Source organism: Salmo salar, chromosome ssa07 (assembly GCF_905237065.1).
Source record: "Salmo salar chromosome ssa07, Ssal_v3.1, whole genome shotgun sequence".
Taxonomy (NCBI): domain Eukaryota; kingdom Metazoa; phylum Chordata; class Actinopteri; order Salmoniformes; family Salmonidae; genus Salmo; species Salmo salar.
Genome location: NC_059448.1, coordinates 56,741,389 through 56,764,051, shown reverse-complemented (window position 1 = coordinate 56,764,051; position 22,663 = coordinate 56,741,389). Strand labels below are relative to the sequence as shown.

The 22,663-nt window shown below is 42.7% G+C and overlaps 3 protein-coding genes and 1 non-coding gene across 11 annotated transcripts in view; all 4 read left to right on the top strand.

Annotated features, from left to right (window-relative positions):
- LOC106609713 (ATP-binding cassette sub-family C member 9) overlaps window positions 1–4,892 on the top strand; it is a 74,851-nt gene extending 69,959 nt beyond the window's left edge. For all 8 annotated transcript variants that reach the window (XM_045722344.1, XM_045722345.1, XM_045722350.1 and 5 more), the window contains one exon: window positions 1,827–4,892. Coding sequence is in view for 5 of the 8 variants with exons in the window: in XM_045722345.1 (XP_045578301.1) it covers window positions 1,827–1,964 (138 nt within the window). In the remaining 3 variants the exon portion in view is untranslated. The remainder of the gene's footprint in view (window positions 1–1,826) is intronic.
- Window positions 4,893–5,381: 489 nt separating this feature from the next.
- On the top strand, window positions 5,382–11,564 carry irk8 (ATP-sensitive inward rectifier potassium channel 8). Its single transcript, NM_001140360.1, has 3 exons — window positions 5,382–5,967; window positions 7,873–8,079; window positions 10,308–11,564. Exons 1-3 carry the CDS (start codon window positions 5,618–5,620, stop codon window positions 11,014–11,016), a joined length of 1,266 nt encoding a protein of 421 aa, NP_001133832.1. The 5' UTR covers window positions 5,382–5,617; the 3' UTR covers window positions 11,017–11,564.
- A 3,482-nt stretch (window positions 11,565–15,046) lies between these two features.
- LOC123743899 (U4 spliceosomal RNA) lies at window positions 15,047–15,187 on the top strand. Its single transcript, XR_006770750.1, has one exon. It is a non-coding gene; the product is annotated as a U4 spliceosomal RNA (small nuclear RNA).
- Window positions 15,188–16,901: 1,714 nt separating this feature from the next.
- neua (N-acylneuraminate cytidylyltransferase) overlaps window positions 16,902–22,663 on the top strand; it is a 20,069-nt gene continuing 14,307 nt past the window's right edge. Inside the window, 4 exon segments of the mRNA NM_001139924.1 lie at window positions 16,902–17,358; window positions 18,333–18,475; window positions 19,023–19,178; window positions 19,677–19,810. Of these exon segments, the coding sequence (NP_001133396.1) occupies window positions 17,138–17,358; window positions 18,333–18,475; window positions 19,023–19,178; window positions 19,677–19,810 (654 nt within the window). The 5' untranslated portion in view covers window positions 16,902–17,137.

The window sequence follows — 22,663 nt, the reverse complement described above, 5'->3', positions numbered from 1 at the left end:
GGTTAAAGAGAGATACTACATCTAATCTGTCTGGGGTTAAAGAGAGGTACTACATCTAATCTGTCTGGGGGTTAAAGACGGTTACTACATCTAATCTGTCTGGGGTTAAAGAGAGATACTACATCTAATCTGTCTGGGGTTAAAGAGAGATACTACATCTAATCTGTCTGAGGGTTAAAGAGGGATACTAAATCTAATCTGTCTGAGGGTTAAAGAGGGATACTAAATCTAATCTGTCTGGGGGTTAAAGAGGGATACTACATCTAATCTGTCTGAGGGTTAAAGAGAGGTACTACATCTAATCTGTCTGGGTTAAAGAGAGATACTACATCTAATCTGTCTGGGGGTTAAAGAGGGGTACTACATCTAATCTGTCTGGGAGTTAAAGAGGGGTACTACATCTAATCTGTCTGGGGGTTAAGGAGGGGTACTACATCTAATCTGTCTGGGGGTTAAAGAGGGGTACTACATCTAATCTGTCTGGGGGTTAAAGAGAGGGGTACTACATCTAATCTGTCTGGGGGTTAAAGACGGTTACTACATCTAATCTGTCTAGGGGTTAAAGAGGGATACTACATCTAATCTGTCTGGGGGTTAAAGAGAGGGGTACTACATCTAATCTGTCTGGGGGTTAAGGAGGGGTACTACATCTAATCTGTCTGGGGGTTAAAGAGGGATACTACATCTAATCTGGCTGGGGGTTAAAGAGAGGGGTACTACATCTAATCTGTCTGGGGGTTAAAGAGAGGGATACTACATCTAATCTGTCTGCTGGTTAAAGAGGGTTACTACATCTAATATGTCTGGGGGTAAAGAGAGGGGTACTACATCCAATCTGTCTGGGGGTTAAAGAGAGGGATACTACATCTAATCTGTCTGGGGGTTAAGGAGGGGTACTACATCTAATCTGTCTGGGGTTAAAGAGATACTACATCTAATCTGTCTGGGGGTTAAGGAGGGATACTACATCTAATCTGTCTGGGGGTTAAAGAGAGATACTACATCTAATCTGTCTGAGGGTTAAGGAGGGATACTACATCTAATCTGTCTGGGGGTTAAAGACAGTTACTACATCTAATCTGTCTAGGGGTTAAAGAGGGATACTACATCTAATCTGTCTGGGGGTTAAAGACGGTTACTACATCTAATCTGTCTGGGGTTAAAGAGGGATACTACATCTAATCTGGCTGGGGGTTAAAGAGAGGGGTACTACATCTAATCTGTCTGGGGGTTAAAGAGGGATACTACATCTAATCTGTCTGGGGGTTAAAGAGAGGGGTACTACATCTAATCTGTCTGGGGGTTAAAGAGAGATACTACATCTAATCTGTCTGGGGGTTAAGGAGGGATACTACATCTAATCTGTCTGGGGTTAAAGAGAGATACTACATCTAATCTGTCTGGGGTTAAAGAGATACTACATCTAATCTGTCTGGGGGTTGAAGAGGGATACTACATCTAATCTGTCTGGGGGTTAAAGAGAGATACTACATCTAATATGTCTGAGGGTTAAAGAGAGGGGTACTGCATCTAATCTGTCTAGGGGTTAAGGAGGGGTACTACATCTAATCTGTCTGGGGTTAAGGAGGGGTACTACAGCTAATTTTAGCAGTTGACTCTTGGGGTTGTGAGATAAGACTAAATTGAAAATACATTCAGGTATCTGTTATTTTTTCTCAGCACAGTTTATCTCTGTCTGTCTGGCTACATTACAAATCAAAGCTGCATTGCATCTCTTCCTCTTTTTTTGTGTAATTAAAGAATCAATCAAATGTAATGTAATGTGTGTGTGTGTGCGTGCGTCTGTGTGTGTGTTCTTCATGCAGCATCGTGTCCACACCATCCTGGAAGCTGACCTGGTGATCGTGATGAAGCGAGGGAACATCTTAGAGATCGACAAACCAGAGACCCTTCTGGAGAACGAGGACGGCATGTTTGCTTCCTTCGTCAGGGCTGACATGTAGGCTCACACACTGTCAGCCAGCACACCATCAGTCAGTCTATCTATCAATTAATCAGCCTCCTCAGTGTTTCCCACAATGCTTAGGTGGGGCGCAGAGTTCCAGATATTATTACCATTATTGACTGAAGCTAATACTGTAGGTTTTAGACGGGGGAAATGGAGCCAGGCCGGTTGACCACCTCCACTTGGTAATGGTAGGGGAAACACTGCTTCCCAAAGCACCACTGATGGCCTTCTTGTGTTGATTATTGGTAATGTATTAGTTATTGAGTGATTGATTGATTGATTGAATGAGTGACCTATTAACTTGGTCGTGTACGGATCACAATCCGTCGTTAAATATGATTACAATTTTATAAAGCTTTACTTAAATGTTTTATGTTTAAATTATATCTTTTGTTACACTTATTACTAGATGTATATGTATATATTTTACAACATTATTCATAGGTTAGCAATAAGCAGGTATACTGTAGTATTACTACATTGGTACGAACACTGTAGGGTATATCGCTGGAGCATTTTTAGCCCGGTGACCCTTTGTCTGTCTGATTAGATGCGATGCTGACTGAACCATGGGACTGTGGACATTTAGTGGTCACTGACTCCTCTTTGAAAAAGGACAGCTTTCACCGAATGGGTGTTCTCTAAAGGACTGAATCTTAATGTGCACGCCTAACTTCAATTTATACAGAACTGGTGTACTGTAAACCATACATTCATGTCAAGATGTATGTGAAAACTTGGAGTTATGCATGTTGGTGTTAAGTTAAGATCCAGACCTAAATGATAAGGGAAGATTCCGCTTTCTTCTACCTACCATAAGCCAGGCCAGCATTAGTTTCTACCATACATGGTGCTGGCTGGTGTAATTGGTAAGGAAAGTGGTTTATATTTTCAGTATTAAACCTGGTTTCTGGGGAGCTGTGCCACTGTCCCACTGTAGTACCTGAATATTTATAGTTATTTTGCATATCGAACAATGAGAATTTTATATTGACTTCTTTGTATTGTATTATAGCCTGAATGCCAAACTGATTGTTGTAAGGTACACTTTGAAGAATTTCAGTATCTGTTTTTACCACCATACTGCTGTGTTGTTTTGTTTGTCAGTGTAAAACGGTTTCTCATCTCAAGAAATTTGTTTTTAATTCATTCTTCATTCTTATTCAATACCAAACTCATGACCCAGAATTCCTGCCCTACTTTCCTTACACACGTGTGGATGTTTTCCCACTCATGTTTTCAACTCAAGATGCCCTCTCTATAATCTATGAATGGGTAGGCGTCTTCTAGCCTGGTTGAACCAGACTGAACCATTGTTTCATTTAGCTTGGATTCCAGGCTAGGTGTCTCCCCTCAACCTTCCTACTCTCCATTGTATACATTATAAGTGAGTAGCAGCTAAGTATGTTTAATGTAGCTTCTGCCGTGGCGGGGGGGAGTCCATGTAAAAGGCCAAAGGTCAACAACATGGCCCCTATAGTGTGGCTGCTATCCTTCAGCAGAGTTGTCTTTTTATGGGCAAGCAGCACTTTGGAGTCAGTCGGTCTGTCAGAAAGCGCAGAGACACAACACTCACCGCTCTCTAGATCCATGACATCATGAGAGCAGAATGACTATAGATATAGAGCACGTCTTGGAGAATGACATTGGAGATGAGTGGTAGGCTATTGTCCCTCTGATGAATTTGAAGGCAAGGCTGTGGTGTGTAAGTCTATGACTGTCTGTTAATCCTACACTTCTAAAAAACGGTTCCAGAAGGGTTCTTTGGCTGTTCCCATAGGAGAACCCTTTTTGGTTCCAGGTAGAACCCTTTTGGATTACATGTAGAAGTCTCTGTGGAAAGGGTTCTACATGGAACCCAAAAGTGTTCTACCTGGAACCAAATAGGTTCTACCTGGAACCAAAAATAGTTATTGAAAGGGTTCTTCGGGGGCCGATTTTGTCTGGAGCGGATGGTCGGGGGGCAGGAACATAATTAATAATAATTTGTAGACTGCTAATTGACCGTTAGAAGCCCAAACAGATATAATGTTTAACTTAAAAATAATCATTTCAAACCTTACATTTGTATATGATCCCATGTGTCTCTATTACAGTATGTGTGAGAATACTTGGGAATAGATTTCTTAAATTAAAATCACTTGGAGCTGATTTCCTGTTTATTTTGGGGGGGGGTGCTCAGAACGCTTGGGGGGCCAAATAAAACCACCCGCGGGCCAAATTCGGCCTGCAGGCAGCCAGTTGGGGAACCCTGTTCTATGGGGACAGCTGAAAAAAACTTTTTAGGTTCTAGAAAGAAAAACACAGCAGCGTTGCAGTTCTTGACACACTCAAACCGGTGCGCCTGGCACCTACTATCATACCCCGTTCAAAGGCACTTAAATATTCTGTCTTGCCCATTCACCCTCTGAATGGCACACACACACACAATCCACGTCTCAATTGTCTCAAGGCTTAAAAATCCTTATTTAACCGGTCTCCTCCCCTTCCTGTACCCTGATTGACGTGGATTTCACAAGTGACATCAATAAGCGATTATAGCTTTCACCTGGATTCACCTGGTCAGTCTATGTCATGGAAAGAGCAGGTGTTCTTAATGTTTTGTACACTCTACTTATAGATCTATAGTAATTCAGACTGCAGATATCCTTGATCCATATCACAGAGATTATATCATCTCTGCTTTTACTATTTATATTTTCAATGTGCACAGAAATATATGTTCAAATATTATCAATAATAATCAATATAATTCCGAGACTGCAGGTTGTCTTTTTCCATTTTATTGTGGGCTTGTGTCTGTCTTATATGTACATTGTGTATAATTAACAGATGTTTTAAATATAGACATAGTTGATCATTACACTGTGTGCCTACCTTTTTTACACTTGAACTGATAATAAAAATGTGCTTTAAGTTAAAAGTGCTTTTTGAGTTTAAAATGCTCACACACACACTCTCTCTCTCATTCTCACACACAACACACCTCCTCGCTTACTAAATGGCGCCATCTCTTGGTCATCAATGGGAAGCGGACCTATCCTAATAATTCATCCCTATAATAATGTAATAACACAGGAATAATTAGCTTACTGTTGGAAAACAAGTCATTTTTCTATCACACTTGCCTTGTTTATAAATAAAACATCAATGATTTTTTTTATTTGGACCCAGTAATGGGATGGTTTAACCATTACCTCAAATACCGGTATTGATTAATTAACTAAACATAATTTCCAACGGGTACACATATATTGTTTTGCTTTTAAATCAATAAAACAAAAACACAATTTAGAAGTAATTACTGGGGTTTCCTCTTTGTTGAACAAAGCCAGCAGTGCATTGCATCCCGCCCATAGAGTGGAGCAGCTACGTCAAGAGAATTTGGGATGCGCGCTGGGTCTGTGACTGCCTGGAAACTCACCCGTCAGTACAACTTTTTGGAAGTGGCGCTGGAACTCCTCGAACCATTATGTGATAGAAGTTAATTGAAATCAAATCGATGAAAAACTTTGCAAAATAATACGAATTTATCCAACTTTTAATCATGTTTTACGCAAGCTGACAGGAGAATTACGCACGGCTAAAAAAACACTTCGGTTTACTAAAACCTTCCGACTTTTTTCCTCTATTGCAAATGCAGTAAGGATGTTGGCGAGAAAAAGCATAATCCCGGAGGAGTTCTCCCTACCGGGGCTTGCTTCGAGGATCCACCGCAAACCAGTGTTCAGGGACCGGGTGAACAAAGCCCGCTTCATCGCCAAGAGCGGATCCTGCAACTTGGCGCACAAGAACATCCGAGAACAGGGAAGATTCTTGCAAGACGTCTTCACCACTCTGGTGGACCTGAAATGGCGCTTCACCCTGGTCATCTTCACCATGACTTTTCTGTGCAGTTGGCTCCTCTTCGCCATGTGCTGGTGGCTCGTGGCCTTTGCCCATGGAGACCTTGTACCCAACCGCACGTCTGGCATTGAGCAGTGCGTCACCAACGTCAAGTGAGTAGTATAGTATAGGCTCTATACATATTTTGAACTGTTGATGTTTGGAGATTTAACTTGTATATATTTCTGTATTTGGTGTGTAAACTTTTGTATTTTAAGGGCGGGAATAAATTATATGGATTTATTGGGGACTTTTAGTGAAATTATTACATATACTCAGTTTTAGAATAACTTTGCTATTTTTTGTGATAACACTGTTACAGTTATATGATAGATCTCCTTGCCATAAAAAAATGATTTTCCTTCAAATGATAAGGAACTTAAAGGGATACTTTGGGATTTTGGCAATGAAGCCCTTTATCTACTTCCCCAGAGTCAGATGCACTCGTGGATACCATTTGTATGTCTTGCATGCAGTTTGATGGAAGTTGCTAACTATCATTAACACAATTGCTAACTAGCGTTTGCGCAATGCCTGGAAGTCTATGGTAACTGCTATCATGCTAGTAGATACCGTAGACTTCCAGTCATTGCTGGTAACTACTAGTATGCTAGTAGATACCACAGACTTCCAGTCATTGCCCTAATGCTAGTTAGCATTTGCTCGCGAAACTACAGTACCTCCAACTTCTTTCATACTGGATGCAGAGACATAAACATGGTTTCCATGAGTTCATCTGACTGGGGAAGCAGATAAAGGGCTTTATTGCCAAAATCCTGAAGTATCCCTTTAAAGGGGCTATCTGCAGTTGCTAAATTCATAAATTAATGATATGTACCAATTGATTCTTGAAGAATATAAGTATAAGTTATAGTTCAAATGTCATACCTCAGCTGAACGCAAAATATAAGCTTGTTTTATTCCAATGTTTGTAAACAAAGTCAATGTAAACAAACACTATAAAGCCTCAAAACTTGGAAGTAAAGTATGTAGCCTTGCACAAGCATTGGCTTGTGTGAGCAGGAAGTGTGAGGCAGCTTGATGTACAAGTTCAGGACGCTAGTCTATCACAAGGCCTTACCCCCAATCTCCCTAATGCTGAGTGTTAAGCAGAGATGCATCAGGTCCCATTTTGACAGTATTTGGTATCGAGCTCCCAACCTTCCAATCTCAGGGTGGACACTCTAACCACAAGGTCACTGAGACACGGTTAAAACTACAATTTTGATATCATGGATGGTCAGTCCTTGCCCTCCATAGCTCTGTCTATGAATTTGAGAGTGGTTCCATTTCTCAGGCCCCATACCTCCGTTTTTTTTCCAATCAGGGGAGTGTAGCATGCTTTGTTATTGTTTCAACTGCTGATTGCCCATTTAAAGTCTCCAACACATTGCTCTCAATATTTAGTCCTCTGGGATCAGTGGTTGTAAGGGGACGCAGATGAGGACAGGAAGCCATAGGAAACCACACTGCCTGTCCAGTAGCTTCCTGCTCCTCTCTGACCCCTGTGACCTCTCTACCCTCACCACAGATGTAAGATCAGGTCTCTATCCTCACCGCAGATGTAGGATCAGGTCTCTAAACTGCTATTACAGATTTAGGATCAGGTCTCTAAACTGCTATTACAGATGTAGGATCAGGTCTCTAAACTGCTATTACAGATGTAGGATCAGGTCTCTAAACTGCTATTACAGATGTATTATCAGTTCTCTACACCGCTATTACAGATGTAGGATCAGGTCTCTACCCTCACCCCAGATGTAGGATCAGGTCTCTACATCGCTATTACAGATGTAAGATCAGGTCTCTACATCGCTATTACAGATGTAGGATCAGGTTTCTACATCGCTATTACAGATGTAGGATCAGGTCTCTACACCTCTATTACAAATGTAGGATCAGATGTCTACAACAAACATTTGACCCTTGACCAATATTTACGTCCAACGTCTCCCTCCTCTTTAACTCTCATTTCCTCTGACCCCTGACCTTTGACCCTGTCTCTCTCTGCTCTGCAGGTCATTCACCTCAGCCTTCCTGTTCTCCATCGAGGTCCAGGTGACCATCGGCTTTGGCCACCGTATGATCACAGAGCAGTGCCCCACGGCCATCGCCGTCCTCATCTTCCAGAACATCGCTGGCCTCATCATCAACGCCATTATGCTGGGGTGCATCTTCATGAAGACAGCCCAGTCGCACCGCCGCGCCGAGACGCTCATCTTCAGGTAGGATGGTAGCCTACAGGTTAGATTAAGTTGGAGAGGTGGGTAGGCAACAGTGTAGGGTGAAGGTGCCCCTAGATGCTGATCTTAGGTCAGTTTAGCATTTACCACACTAATGGTAAAGGTTAGGATTGGGGAGCAGAAGCTGATCCTAGATCTGTACCTAGGGAAAACTTCACCCGGAGAGGTAGAGGGTAAAGAGAGGCGGGCCAGCATCCGAAGGGTTGCTGCTTCGATTCCAAAGTCCCAACTGGAAGAATCTGGTGCATGGTAGGGCTGCAAAATTAATCGAATTCACATCGAAATCACAATATCCATATCGCAAGAGATCCGTATTTCATGCAATATATGAGATGCCACTAAACCGTGTGTAAAGTCCGTTTTTATAGTTTACTTTGTTTGTAGTCTCTCCCTCTCCTCTTGTGGCTGTTTCCCACACACACTTAGCCCCACCCCTTGTCAATTACGCAGAGAAGTTCCTCCTCCACGCTGTTCGATTCTCTATAAGGTTGCATGCTAGATTAGATTGTTAGATTATTTGCTCATATCATGCAGCCCTAGTATATCCATATCATGCAGCCCTAGTATATCCATATCATGCAGCCCTAGTATATCCATATCAAACAGACCTAGTATATCCATATCATGCAGCCCTAGTATATCCATATCATGCAGCCCTAGTATATCCATATCAAACAGACCTAGTATATCCATATCAAACAGACCTAGTATATCCATAGTATGCAGCCCTAGTATATCCATATCATACAGCCCTAGTATATCCATATCATGCAGCCCTAGTATATCCATATCATGCAGCCCTAATATATCCATATCAAACAGACCTAGTATATCCATATCATGCAGCCCTAGTATATCCATATCATGCAGCCCTAGTATATCCATATCAAACAGACCTAGTATATCCATATCATGCAGCCCTAGTATATCCATATCATACAGCCCTAGTATATCCATAACATGCCGACGTAGTATATCCATATCATGCAGCCTTAGTATATCCATATCATATAGCCCTAGTATATCCATATCATATAGCCCTAGTATATCCATATCATGCAGCCCTAGTATATCCATATAATGTAGCCCTAGTATATCCATATCATACAGCCCTAGTATATCCATATCATAAAGCCCTAGTATATCCATATCATACAGCCCTAATATATCCATATCAAACAGACCTAGTATATCCATATCATGTAGCCCTAATATATCCATATCATACAGCCCTAATATATCCATATCATGCAGCCCTAGTATATCCATATCATGCAGCCCTAGTATATCCATATCATGCAGCCCTAGTATATCCATATCAAACAGCCCTAGTATATCCATATCATGCAGCCCTAGTATATCCATATCATACAGCCCTAGTATATCCATAGTATGCAGCCCTAGTATATCCATATCATGCAGCCCTAATATATCCATATCAAACAGACCTAGTATATCCATATCATGCAGCCCTAGTATATCCATATCATGCAGCCCTAGTATATCCATATCAAACAGACCTAGTATATCCATATCATGCAGCCCTAGTATATCCATATCATACAGCCCTAGTATATCCATAACATGCCGACGTAGTATATCCATATCATGCAGCCTTAGTATATCCATATCATATAGCCCTAGTATATCCATATCATATAGCCCTAGTATATCCATATCATGCAGCCCTAGTATATCCATATAATGTAGCCCTAGTATATCCATATCATACAGCCCTAGTATATCCATATCATAAAGCCCTAGTATATCCATATCATACAGCCCTAATATATCCATATCAAACAGACCTAGTATATCCATATCATGTAGCCCTAGTATATCCATATCAAACAGACCTAGTAAATCCATATCATGCAGCCATAGTATATCCATATCATACAGCCCTAATATATCCATATCATGCAGCCCTAGTATATCCATATCATGCAGCCCTAGTATATCCATATCATACAGCCCTAGTATATCCATATCATTATCCTAGATACTGAAAAAGAGTTGTAAAGTTTGTGTCTCTATGCCCCAGATCCAGAGAGTGGATTTTGAATGGTCAAAGTTTTTATACACATGCAATCTCCTGCTGTTGTGCCCTTGAACAATGCACTTGAGCAAGCCCTTAAATCTGATCCAAATGTGATCGGTAAAGAAAATGGACAATAAAGTTATCTTTTCTTGTCATATCTTATTTTCAGCCGCAACGCTGTCATCGCCGTGCGCAACAATCGCCTCTGCTTCATGACCCGTGTGGGCGACCTCCGCAAGTCCATGATCATTGGCGCTGCTGTCCGCCTCCAGGTGGTACGCAAGACCACCACCCCCGAAGGAGAGGTCATCCCTATCCACCAGATCGACGTGCAGACGGAGAGCGCCGCGGCGAGTAACTCCATCTTCCTCTTGGCGCCACTCATTATCTGCCATACCATCAATAAGGAGAGTCCGCTGTACGACCTGTCGGCCATGGAGCTGCAGTGCAGCGACCTGGAGGTGATTGTGATCTTGGAGGGCGTGGTGGAGACCACGGGCATCACCACCCAGGCCCGGACCTCCTACGTCACCGAGGAGATCCAGTGGGGTCACCGCTTCGTGCCCATCGTGACCGAGGAGGATGGGGTGTACTCGGTGGACTACTCCAAGTTCGGGAACACGGTCAAGGTGGCGACGCCGAGGTGTTCGGCCCGCGAGCTGGACGAGAAGCCCTCCATACTCATCCAGACGCTGCAGAAGAGCGAGCTGAGCCACCAGAACTCACTGAGGAAGAGGAACTCAATGAGGCGGAACAACTCCATGAGGAACGGCGGCGGGAGCTCCGGCACCATGCGGAGGAACAACTCGGTCCTCACCGTGCCCAAAGTGCAGTTCCTCACCCCTGAGGCGGTGGGCCAGAACATTGCCGTCACATGACACGAGGCCTGGCTCCCATTGGCTGTCCTGCTCTTCCTGGGTGGGACCTCCCATGTTTATCCTCTGGCTCAGTTAGAGCTGACTCTGGTCCTGTTCCCCACACTCTGCCACATATACAGTAGTCAATGCTATACCTGACACACACAATGCCCTGTTATAATTATTGTTGTGAGGATGGATTTAACCTGTTTTAGTTACTGATTAGTGTCTCATTTTCAGTCTGGTTCTTTCCAAGTGCCTTTGCCTTTGTCTGGTTCTAAGCTGTAATAGGCATCCACAAGTTGTACTTTATGATGTAAATGCCTTTACACATGTAATAACTCTTTATATTGCTTTGTACTGAATTCTGTACTCATCACTAAATCCATGTGATTATTTAATAGTTTAATGTTACCGTGACAAAAGAACATATTATTACAGATGATAATGACCAACTCTTGCCTAATAGTAGAAGAAAAGTATGTTTTGATATCAGCTGCAACATGTATTACACACCAACCTTGTGCCTCATTCTTATCAAAACCTTTAATAAAGCATTTGCGTCAGTACTGTATGAACATTGTACTGTTTCTGGAAACTGTCACAGTAAATAGAGCCCCTATAAAACTGATTGTTTTGGGTTCAATTGGAACATTTTCCCCTCAAATTGCATCTAAATTATAGGACAAATGTGTATTTTCATTGTGATGATTCAATAGCATTTAGAAATCAAAGTGTGGGAAATCTGTATACATTTATTCAGTTCACAAGCAATTGGTCTCTTGATGAAATATAAAAAAAAGTGACAATCAAGTTTATCAAAGAATAATTTGTTTCACAGGTTAAATATAAAAAAAAGATACGTGTAGCTGTTTGTTTGGTTGCGTCAGCGCATTATCAATCGAGCGGTCGTCAATGTTACCACAGCCATAAAGTCATAAACCCTGCCTTTCTACAATTTCGCTTCTTAAATGCTGATTTTAAAACTAACCTTATGCCTTGCCTTAAATTAGGTTCATTAAATTAAGCTCATTTTTGCTTTAAGGAATTTTTACAATATAGCCAATTTTGACTTTGTGACTGTGGTAACTAGTGGAAACACAATCGGTCGAGCACGTACAACAAAGTTGTGACTTGTTGCAGACAGGTTTAGAAACTGATGTACAGAACTCTATGCTTGTTGTGGGTGGAGACAAAGATGCTGGAGCAGAAATAATTAGGGAGTAGGATATCTCGCTTTCTTTACTGTCTATGGGGGACATTCTACAACAACACTTGACGTTGTAGAGATTGGAGTGATGCATGCTAAATATGCAATGTTTGGTTAGCGTATACATATAAAACCTGCAATATATCATAATTGAAAACGTGATTTGAGAAGCCCCAGCCGATTCCAGGTGAGTATTGAAAAAAAAATGCTTTATTCAGTTTCGTAACATCAGCTAGCTAGTGTTAGCAAACCAGACAGCGACTAGAAGAGTGCGCGCCAAAATGAAGTAGGCCGAAGCCTAGAGAAAATCTTTGGCCTGTCATACGCTTGCCTGGAAACCCGACATTGAATTCTGGGTCGGGCAGAAATGTGAGATGCAGAGGAAACTTTCCTGATTCAAACGCTGATTTCTGGTTTCCAGGCAAACCCTAAGGCAATATAGGCTACACCTGAGGGCAGCAAGAATAATGTGTAATGTGTTAATCGGAATTACTTCATTTTAAAAATGCATAATGTACACTGAACAAAAATATAAATGCAACATGCAAAAATATCAAAGATTTTACTGAGTTACAGTTCATCTAAGGAAATCAGTCAATTAAAATAAATTAATTTGGCCCTAATCTATGGATTTCATATGACTGGGAATACAGATACCTTACAAAAAAAAGTAGGGTTGTGGATCAGTCGGTATCTAGTGTGACCACTATTTGCTCATGCAGCGCAACACATCTCCTTCCCAAAGAGTTGATCAGGCTGTTGATTGTGGCCTGTGGAATGTTGTCCCGCTGTGTGAAGTTGCTTGAATTTGGTGAGAACTGTAATCGATATGTGCGCTGTCGTACATCGACCCAAGAGCATCCCAAACATGCTCAATGGGTGACATGTCTGGTGAGTATGCAGGCCATGGAAGAACTGGGACATTTTCAGCTTCCAGGAATTGTGTACAGGGATGTGAACAAATTTGTGCACCACATTTTTGAGAAATATGCTTTTTGTGCGTATGGAAAATGTTTTGGATCCTTTATTTCAGTTCATGAAACATGGGGCCAACACTTTACATGTTGCGTTCATATTTTTGTTCAGTATAGAAATCCCTCTGCCATTTCCTGGTTGCCAAAATTCTAATAGTTTGCCTAATTTAAGTTTATGTGACAAAACAAGCAAGTATAGTGTAGAGAATCATTGTACCATCTAAACCTCTGTGAAATATATTTTCCATAACCCAAAATATTGTATTTTCAGCTGTTTGAAGCTGCTGTACAAAACAAAGTAAAAGTCGGCAAACGAAACGTAGGCACGCGTAGCATAGAAATAGCGCACATAGAACAGATCTACTGCTTCTTAGACTTGCTTTCAATGATATATCTATAACTCACATTTCTATGTGAATTTGGTTGGGTCACCCAAAAAGTTACATATTGCAGCTTTAATGCATTTATCCTTATTATTAACTAACATGTTTTCTTACCTATGCTGCTAAATAGCTAGCTAGCTAGGTTTGTTTGCCAATTTGAGGTTTAAGTTAGCCTAGCTAGCTAACTAGTAAAGATGGGACCCTGAAGACTATGCCCAAGTTATCTCAACAAAATAATAGGCAGAGAAAACCCTTGGTAGCTATTAGTACTACACTTTACATGGTTCTTAGTGAATTATCTTCATATACAACAGTGTCCTTGTGTCTTTACCACCGAATGCCAACTGTATTAGACTGTAGTTATTTCTCTCAACCAGCTCACAGTCTCACTGTCAGAATTAGACGTCCATGTTTCTACAACGTCACATTTCTAAGTTGTTCCAACGTCACATTTCAAAGTGTTTAAGGTTAAGTTTAGGCATTAACTCCAAATGCTTAAGGTTAGCCATTAACTCCGAATGGTTAAGGTTTGGAATAGGCTTAAAACAAAAATATCAAAAAACAATTTGCAACCTTTGGCTCTTTGGAATCAGAGAAAGATGCTGAAGCCCCTCTGCCATCCCCGCCCACAACGCCCTAGCAACGCCCTAGCAAAACTAAAACCCACGTGAAGGTAACAGTGCTCACTGTTGCCCCTAGTGGCCGGGTACCAGGTCATCTCCCGATAACAGACATGGATGGACGGTTGAACTGGCAGATTTTACTACAGTGGACCTACTGCCTAATGAACATTCAAGGCAAATGCCTCCATCTGGTGGTGCAAAGTGAAACATCTCCCTGGTCCACAAAGCTCCCCGGTCCAGTTATTGGTATGTGTAGTAAGGCTGTGTAGAAATGTAAAATATTCCTATGGAATAATAGCACCAATGCAAATATTCAAAAGTTGGAATATTGCCACCGTACTGTTGCCATCGTACTGATATCTGATATTGCCATCGTACAATTCTCTACGATTGTTCTAAACATTTCCACATCTTGTTAGGATCCGGACGGGAAACTGCCTGCAGATAAGATCAGTGCAATCCCACATTTACATAACAATTGGTCAGTTCTATCCGCAATCCTTGGGACGTCCCTACCTTAAACGTCTAACCCTAACATTAACCCCATTCGCTTACCGTAACCCGTTTAAATTTCAACTTCAATGGGGCAGGGACGTCCTAAGGATCTGAAAAGCACGATCGCATAAGAATGGTATGTTTCGCATCCCATCATGCATTGCGGTGTGCTCTAGCTAAATTTTTATTTTTAAAATACAAACTATGCACACCTCGGGTTATCGAAACGTTTTGAACACATTTCAATCATAATATATTACTATTAAACACAAATTAGCACCACACTGTACCGCGACGTTATTATGAACCGTCTACGGGAATTGTATCTTCTGTGGTGGCTACCTTGCCTTTTTCAAGATTTAAATCAGCTTTGCGCAGTGGCAGTATCGTAGCCTATGAGGTCTATCCGAGGCGCGATTATTGCTAGTTGAAAACTTTACCCAATACCCCGCCGTGACGACTTGAAATATAGTCGGCATTGGCAATTTTTGACGGTCTCTAAGGAGACTGATTTCCCTGTTGAAATTAAAGAAGAAATTAAAGAAGTCTCGCAGTAGCGGTTATCTCTGGAGTTTAATGAATGTGCCGGCATTTGCAGATGTACTAGTAAGTGTGTATTTGTAATATGAGATTTGTGTTATATCTGCACTTTCATGAATATACGAATTGAACGTTTGAATTATATGCAGCGTCTAGGTCTAGCTTCCCAGTTATGCTACATACATCAAAGTGATTTGTATCTAGTGGGCGTGCGAGTTTGTAGACAGTTTGTCCATTATCGAACTCTGTCTCCGACTTTGGAATGAGTTCAAACTGTTCTGGTTTCCCATTGATCATATTGTCTGTTTTTACCGGCAGTTGGTTTTATGTTTCTACTACTGAGTGAAAGCAGGAAAAAGAAATGTACCCAATTGTCATACTTGAGTATATAAGTAAAGATACCCCAATAGAAAATGACTCAAGTAAAGTGAAAGTCACCCACAAAAATACAACTTGAGTAAAAGTATTTGGTTTAAAAAAAAAAATGTAATTTGCTAAAATATACTTAAGTATCAAAAGTACAACTACAAATCATTTCAAATTACTTATATTAAGCAAACCAGATAGCGCCATTTTTTGTATTTACGGAAAGCCAGGTGCACACTCCCAAAGCTCAGACATATTTTACAAATGAAGCATGTGTGTTTAGGGAGTCCGCCAGATCAGAGGCAATAGGGATGACCAGGGATGTTCTCTTGATAAGCACGTGAATTTGACAATTTTCCTGTCACTGGTAGATTAAAACACTGTTGAATAATGAACCAGATATTTCACCGGATGTATAAAATTGAATGTCAAGCATCCGTTTGGCGTTTCCACTCACTACCAAATATGGTGATGTGAGGAACCCCAGTGCCCTGCAGTGGGAGAAGATGGATTTTTGCCGAAATTCTGCACATTTACTAATCGATGAAGCTAATGATGGGGAAACGAAGCTTCCTGAAACATTGAGCATTTCCATACAATTGTGTCGAAAATAGGTTAATTACACGAGGCTTTGATCAACATAGTGTACACTAGTGGCACCTGCTGGTAAAAATAAGCCTTTTCCTATTCTACCGAAACGAATACCAAACCAATCAGGTGGTTATTCGACAAAACACATCTTTGGAGGTCATTGATAACGTGTTTCCGATAAAGCGATACAATATCGGCACACTGCTTAACGATTTCGATGCATGACTCCGAGCTCCCGGTATCAGACGTATCATCTTATCACCACACATTTTTATGTTTCCAAAACTATTATAATCAGTAAAATAGTAGTCTTTAAAACCCTTTGCCACCGTTTCTAAAAATGGTGTTGTTTAGGAGTGCAATGTGGAATTGAGTTATTGCACACGCGCACTGCACAGAGTTGTTCCAGCTAGAAGTAGTAAATACTTTGCCGTAAGTACTGCTGTTTGGTTGACTAGCGCAATTGAATTGTTGTCTATGATGAGAACATTTACATTATTTTGTGCAATATTGAAACCTGGAGTTCTATGATTGAGAAGATAGACATTGGACATGTTTCTACCATTTTGCACCTCAGGTATCGTCGTGTTGATAATATTGATAGCCATCATAGTTTTTTACGCATTGACCTCAATCATTACGGTACAATTCTATGTTGACGTTCTTTCTGATTTCGTAGCCACAATGAAATATCATAATACGCCACTTTTTCTGTGTATAAATGTAATATTTCTAGGATTAATAGGCCGTCCTTCACACAGTGTAGTCAGTAGTTTATATTGTAACCTAAATATCTTGCTAGCTACAGTGAGTTAGAACACAAGAAGTAGCTAGCTAGATTCATCAGCCGACTGCTACACATAGCTACCGCTAACGTTACTAGTTAGTTAGCTAGCTAAGTTACAGTGATACCGCCACGTCTTCTTATCCTCCCACTCGGCTACTGAGTGACCCTTTACAATGGCTGCTGCTAAAAAACGTACGCGATCGGGCATCGAAGATGTGAGAGACAGAAAAGCAAAGGTTATCAAAGACAGCGGTGAGAAGAGACACATCGCAGCCCTGATCCTCGCGAGGGGAGGCAGTAAGGGGATCCCCCTGAAGAATATCAAAATGTTAGCCGGTGTCCCCCTCATTGGATGGGTTCTGAGAGCTGCAGTGGACTCCAAACAGTTTGACAGGTAATTCAGTTCAATCTAATAGTCAAATGTCTTTTAATCGAACTACTGTATTCGGAGTTGCTTTGATAGAAGCTTGGTAGGCTAGCTACATACAACCCACATCAAAAAATACTAGTATACTATGATATTAATACCATAGTATTCACTGTAGTGTTTTTGCGGACTTTACTGTATTATTTAGTGTAGTGTATTATTTACAGTTAACTATAGTATACATATTGTAGTACAGTATATTCATGTAGTGTTTTTGCGGTCTGTAGTATTTACTCTGTATTATTTACTATAGTGTTTTTGTTTTAAATCTTTGACATAGAAGTGGTTGGTGGCTTTCTCTCCTTATTAGAGAAATACTAAAATACTTAATTTTCCATAACCTGTAGGTAGATAGGACTGGGGTTTGAATGGATAGGTCAGCACTTCTGCCCTTTTCTAACTGTAGGGAACACAGTACATGGGCTATACTTGGCATGTAGGTTTCTCACTTATGGGTGACACAAATTGGGATATGGAAGAGGTGAATGAATGGGCAGGGTAAATGCAAATTGCTATAGTGTTTACTATAGTTAAAAAGGGTAGTGTTTTGCGGACATTACAGTCGCATTTACTAGTGTTTTTTTTCTTCCAGGTACTACTGTAGTATTTACTACAGTATTAAACAGTATACTACAGCATTCTCTACTAAGTACTACACATGATCAAGGGATACTACAGTGTTTAGTATAGTATACTACAGTTTATTACAGAATTCTATAGTAAGTACTGTAGTATTCTATAGTAAACTCTAATATTTTTAATTATGGAAAGCATGTTGACATTCTTGTTTTGGGTGCATGGATAATATTGTTATTTGAAAGTTAGTGTACTGTCTGAATGAACCCCCAGTTTTGGGCTTGGCCACACAAAACTGGATTGCACTGATGTAGCCTACTTGTTACAAAGCCTGAGGAATCAACTTCTTCCGTTCTTTCTCCCAGTGTGTGGGTATCAACTGACCATGATGACATTGAGAAGGTGGCCAAGGCATGGGGAGCTCAGGTTCACCGCAGGAGCCCAGAGGTGTCCAAAGACTCCTCCAGCTCTCTCGACACCATCCAGGAATTCGTCCGATTAAACCCAGGTAGGGGGTGAATGTCAATTGTATTTCTTTGATTTCTCGTGTCCTCTCTCCTTGCCTCCTTCTCAAAATGCATTAGAGGAGGAGATCTGAGTGGAGGAAGCTCAGATCTTCTGCTCCAATGTGCTGTTAGGAGACAAGGAGGGAGGCGTGAGGAAGATTCTCTGTGGCAACAGTGTCAATGTTGGTTATAATTTATTGTGACCGAACCCTGTCTTTGTAATGACTGTTTGGCAGCGCTTTGTTATAATGTCAGCCATTCATGTATATGTACAGACCTCGTTTAGCCACTAGCTTGGCTAAGGCTCTGGGACGTCATGTATCAAGCATCTCAGAGTAGGAATGCTGATCTGGGATCAGGTCCCCCCTGTCCATGTAGTCTTATTCATTGTGATCTATGAGGCAACATTTGGGATTATCCCAATAAAGTGGGACCACTCCATAGCTTCAATTGACAACAGTGGCAGCATATACAAGACTATTCAAATCTCCTACTGTTTCTCATACTCTTCTGGTATCTCATAGTCTGCTGTGTGTTGTCCTCCTCCAGAGGTGGATGTGATCTGTCACATCCAGGCCACGTCTCCCTGCCTGCACCCCTTCCACCTGAAGGAGGCCCTGGAGGTGATCACCAAGCAGGGCTTCACGTCCGTCTTCTCTGTGGTCCGACAACATCACTTCCGCTGGCAGGAGGTGAAGAAAGGAGGTACAGGATAGCCATGTGTTATGTTTAGGACCTTACACTTAGGCACGGTTTCCCGGATACAGATTAACCCTAATGCTGGATTAAAAAGCAAGATCAATGGAGAATCTCCATAGAAAATGATTTGGAGTTCAGGATTAGGCTTAATCTCTGTGGGGAAAAAACACCCCTAGGCTACTTTATAATTCCATCCCTTTAGAGTTGCGTGTATTAGGTAGTTGTTATGGAATTGTTAGATGACTTGTTAGATATTACTGCACTGTCGGAACTAGAAGCACAAGCATTTCGCTACACTCACATTAACATCTGCTCACCGTGTGTATGTGACCAATAACATTTGATTTGAAGTAGGGTCAGGAGTTTTTCCTCACCACGTGACTGAATCACAATAGAGAGGTGGGGGTGTGATTAAACAAGTGAGTTTTTCTCCTGACCAGGTTATATTAGAAACCAGACTATTTCCTATCAACTCATAATGATTATGTTCTCTCTCCTCTCCAGGTAGTGTAGCCACCCAGCCTCTCAACCTGGATCCATCCAACAGGCCCCGGAGACAGGACTGGGATGGAGAGCTGTGTGAGAACGGGTCATTCTATTTCTCCACCAGAGCCCTTATAGAGGAAGGTGTTCTGCAGGTAACTGTCACCATGCCCATAAAGGGAACCATATTCACAAAGCGTCTCAGGAAGGACTGCTGGTCTAGGATCAGTTTTCCCTTTTCGATTGAAAGAATAGTGAGGAGACCATCTGAACTTCACTTCAACTTCTTTAGTACCATGATGTACGCAGGACAATACACACAGGGATGATAATGAGAGAATTATAAACCTGTTGATTTAATATAATAACATATGTTGGTTAGCAGATATGCCATTTTTATCCAAAGCGACTTAGTCATGCATGCATACATTATACGTATGGGTGGTCCCAGGAGTAGAACCCACTACCCTGCCGTACAGCACCATGCTCTACCAACTGAGCTACAGAGGACCACAGGAGTAGAACCCACTACCCTGCCATACAGCGCCATGCTCTACCAGCTGAGCTACAGAGGACCACAGGAGTAGAACCCACTACCCTGCCGTACAGCGCCATGCTCTACCAACTGAGCTACAGAGGACCACAGGAGTAGAACCCACTACCCTGCCATACAGCGCCATGCTCTACCAGCTGAGCTACAGAGGACCACAGGAGTAGAACCCACTACCCTGCCGTACAGCACCATGCTCTACCAGCTGAGCTACAGAGGACCACAGGAGTAGAACCCACTACCCTGCCGTACAGCGCCATGCTCTACCAGCTGAGCTACAGAGGACCACAGGAGTAGAACCCACTACCCTGCCGTATAGCGCCATGCTCTACCAGCTGAGCTACAGAGGACCACAGGAGTAGAACCCACTATCCTGCCATACAGCGCCATGCTCTACCAACTGAGCTACAGAGGACCACAGGAGTAGAACCCACTACCCTGCCGTACAGCGCCATGCTCTACCAGCTGAGCTACAGAGGACCACAGGAGTAGAACCCACTACCCTGCCGTACAGCGCCATGCTCTACCAACTGAGCTACAGAGGACCACAGGAGTAGAGCCCACTACCCTGCCGTACAGCGCCATGCTCTACCAACTGAGCTACAGAGGACCACAGGAGTAGAGCCCACTACCCTGCCGTACAGCGCCATGCTCTACCAACTGAGCTACAGAGGACCACAGGAGTAGAACCCACTACCCTGCCGTACAGCGCCATGCTCTACCAACTGAGCTACAGAGGACCACAGGAGTAGAACCCACTACCCTGCCGTACAGCGCCATGCTCTACCAGCTGAGCTACAGAGGACCACAGGAGTAGAACCCACTACCCTGCCGTACAGCGCCATGCTCTACCAACTGAGCTACAGAGGACCACAGGAGTAGAACCCACTACCCTGCCGTACAGCGCCATGCTCTACCAGCTGAGCTACAGAGGACCACAGGAGTAGAACCCACTACCCTGCCGTACAGCGCCATGCTCTACCAACTGAGCTACAGAGGACCACAGGAGTAGAACCCACTACCCTGCCGTACAGCGCCATGCTCTACCAACTGAGCTACAGAGGACCACAGGAGTAGAACCCACTACCCTGCCGTACAGCGCCATGCTCTACCAACTGAGCTACAGAGGACCACAGGAGTAGAACCCACTACCCTGCCGTACAGCGCCATGCTCTACCAACTGAGCTACAGAGGACCACAGGAGTAGAACCCACTACCCTGCCGTACAGCGCCATGCTCTACCAACTGAGCTACAGAGGACCACAGGAGTAGAACCCACTACCCTGCCGTACAGCGCCATGCTCTACCAACTGAGCTACAGAGGACCACAGGAGTAGAACCCACTACCCTGCCGTACAGCGCCATGCTCTACCAACTGAGCTACAGAGGACCACAGGAGTAGAACCCACTACCCTGCCGTACAGCGCCATGCTCTACCAACTGAGCTACAGAGGACTTTACTACATGGAGTCTAGAACCCAACTACCCTGCCGTACAGCGCCATGCTCTACCAACTGAGCTAGGGACCACAGGAGTAGAACCCACTACCCTGGCGTTGCACAGCGCCATGCTCTACCAACTGAGCTACAGAGGAACTACAGGAGAGAACCCACTACGCTGCCGTACAGCGCCATGCTCTACCAGCTGAGCTACAGAGGACCACAGGAGTAGAACCCACTACCCTGCCGTACAGCGCCATGCTCTACCAACTGAGCTACAGAGGACCACAGGAGTAGAACCCACTACCCTGCCGTACAGCGCCATGCTCTACCAGCTGAGCTACAGAGGACCACAGGAGTAGAACCCACTACCCTGCCGTACAGCGCCATGCTCTACCAACTGAGCTACAGAGGACCACAGGAGTAGAACCCACTACCCTGCCGTACAGCGCCATGCTCTACCAACTGAGCTACAGAGGACCACAGGAGCCTTCCTCCTTTAATTGTCTCACAAGACTGCCACTTGATTGGTTAATATACACTGTGGGTAGGCTGCATGCAAAATATAAGTGACGTTTGTACATACAGGACAAGATGAATCATATCTAGAAAATTATAGAATTGTATTATTATAGAAACGGGTCTGATAGTAGGCAGGGTAAACCATGGGGTTTGTGGAATAAGACCCAAACTAGTTTGCAGCTGCTTGATGAGGAACAATAGAGCATTCTGAATGATCTTCAACACCAGTCTGTAGGCTCTGGAAGTATATGTGAAGGGATACATTCTCTGTAAGCGAATTGCATTTCAGTCATTGGTCATCACGTTTATATTGCAGTCTGCCCATTTCAGCCAGTTAGCTGTTCTGTCTCGGTGAACATGTTGCTTTTGCCACTGTGTTTTCAGCATTCTGCTGTTATTAAAGTTTAAACAAGGATCGGTTCTTCAGGCCTCATCAGCCTGGTTTTTAGTTGGTCACAGTCAATAGTTACTCCATTTATTTTTGCATGTTCAGCATA

Coding starts and splice junctions, on each gene's coding strand:
- irk8 (NM_001140360.1), top strand. CDS start 5,618: ATGTTGGCGAGAAAAAGCATAATCCCGGAGGAGTTCTCCCTACCGGGG. Junction 5,968..7,872: donor CAGTGCGTCACCAACGTCAA/GTGAGTAGTATA, acceptor TCTGCTCTGCAG/GTCATTCACCTCAGCCTTCC. Junction 8,080..10,307: donor GCCGAGACGCTCATCTTCAG/GTAGGATGGTAG, acceptor TCTTATTTTCAG/CCGCAACGCTGTCATCGCCG.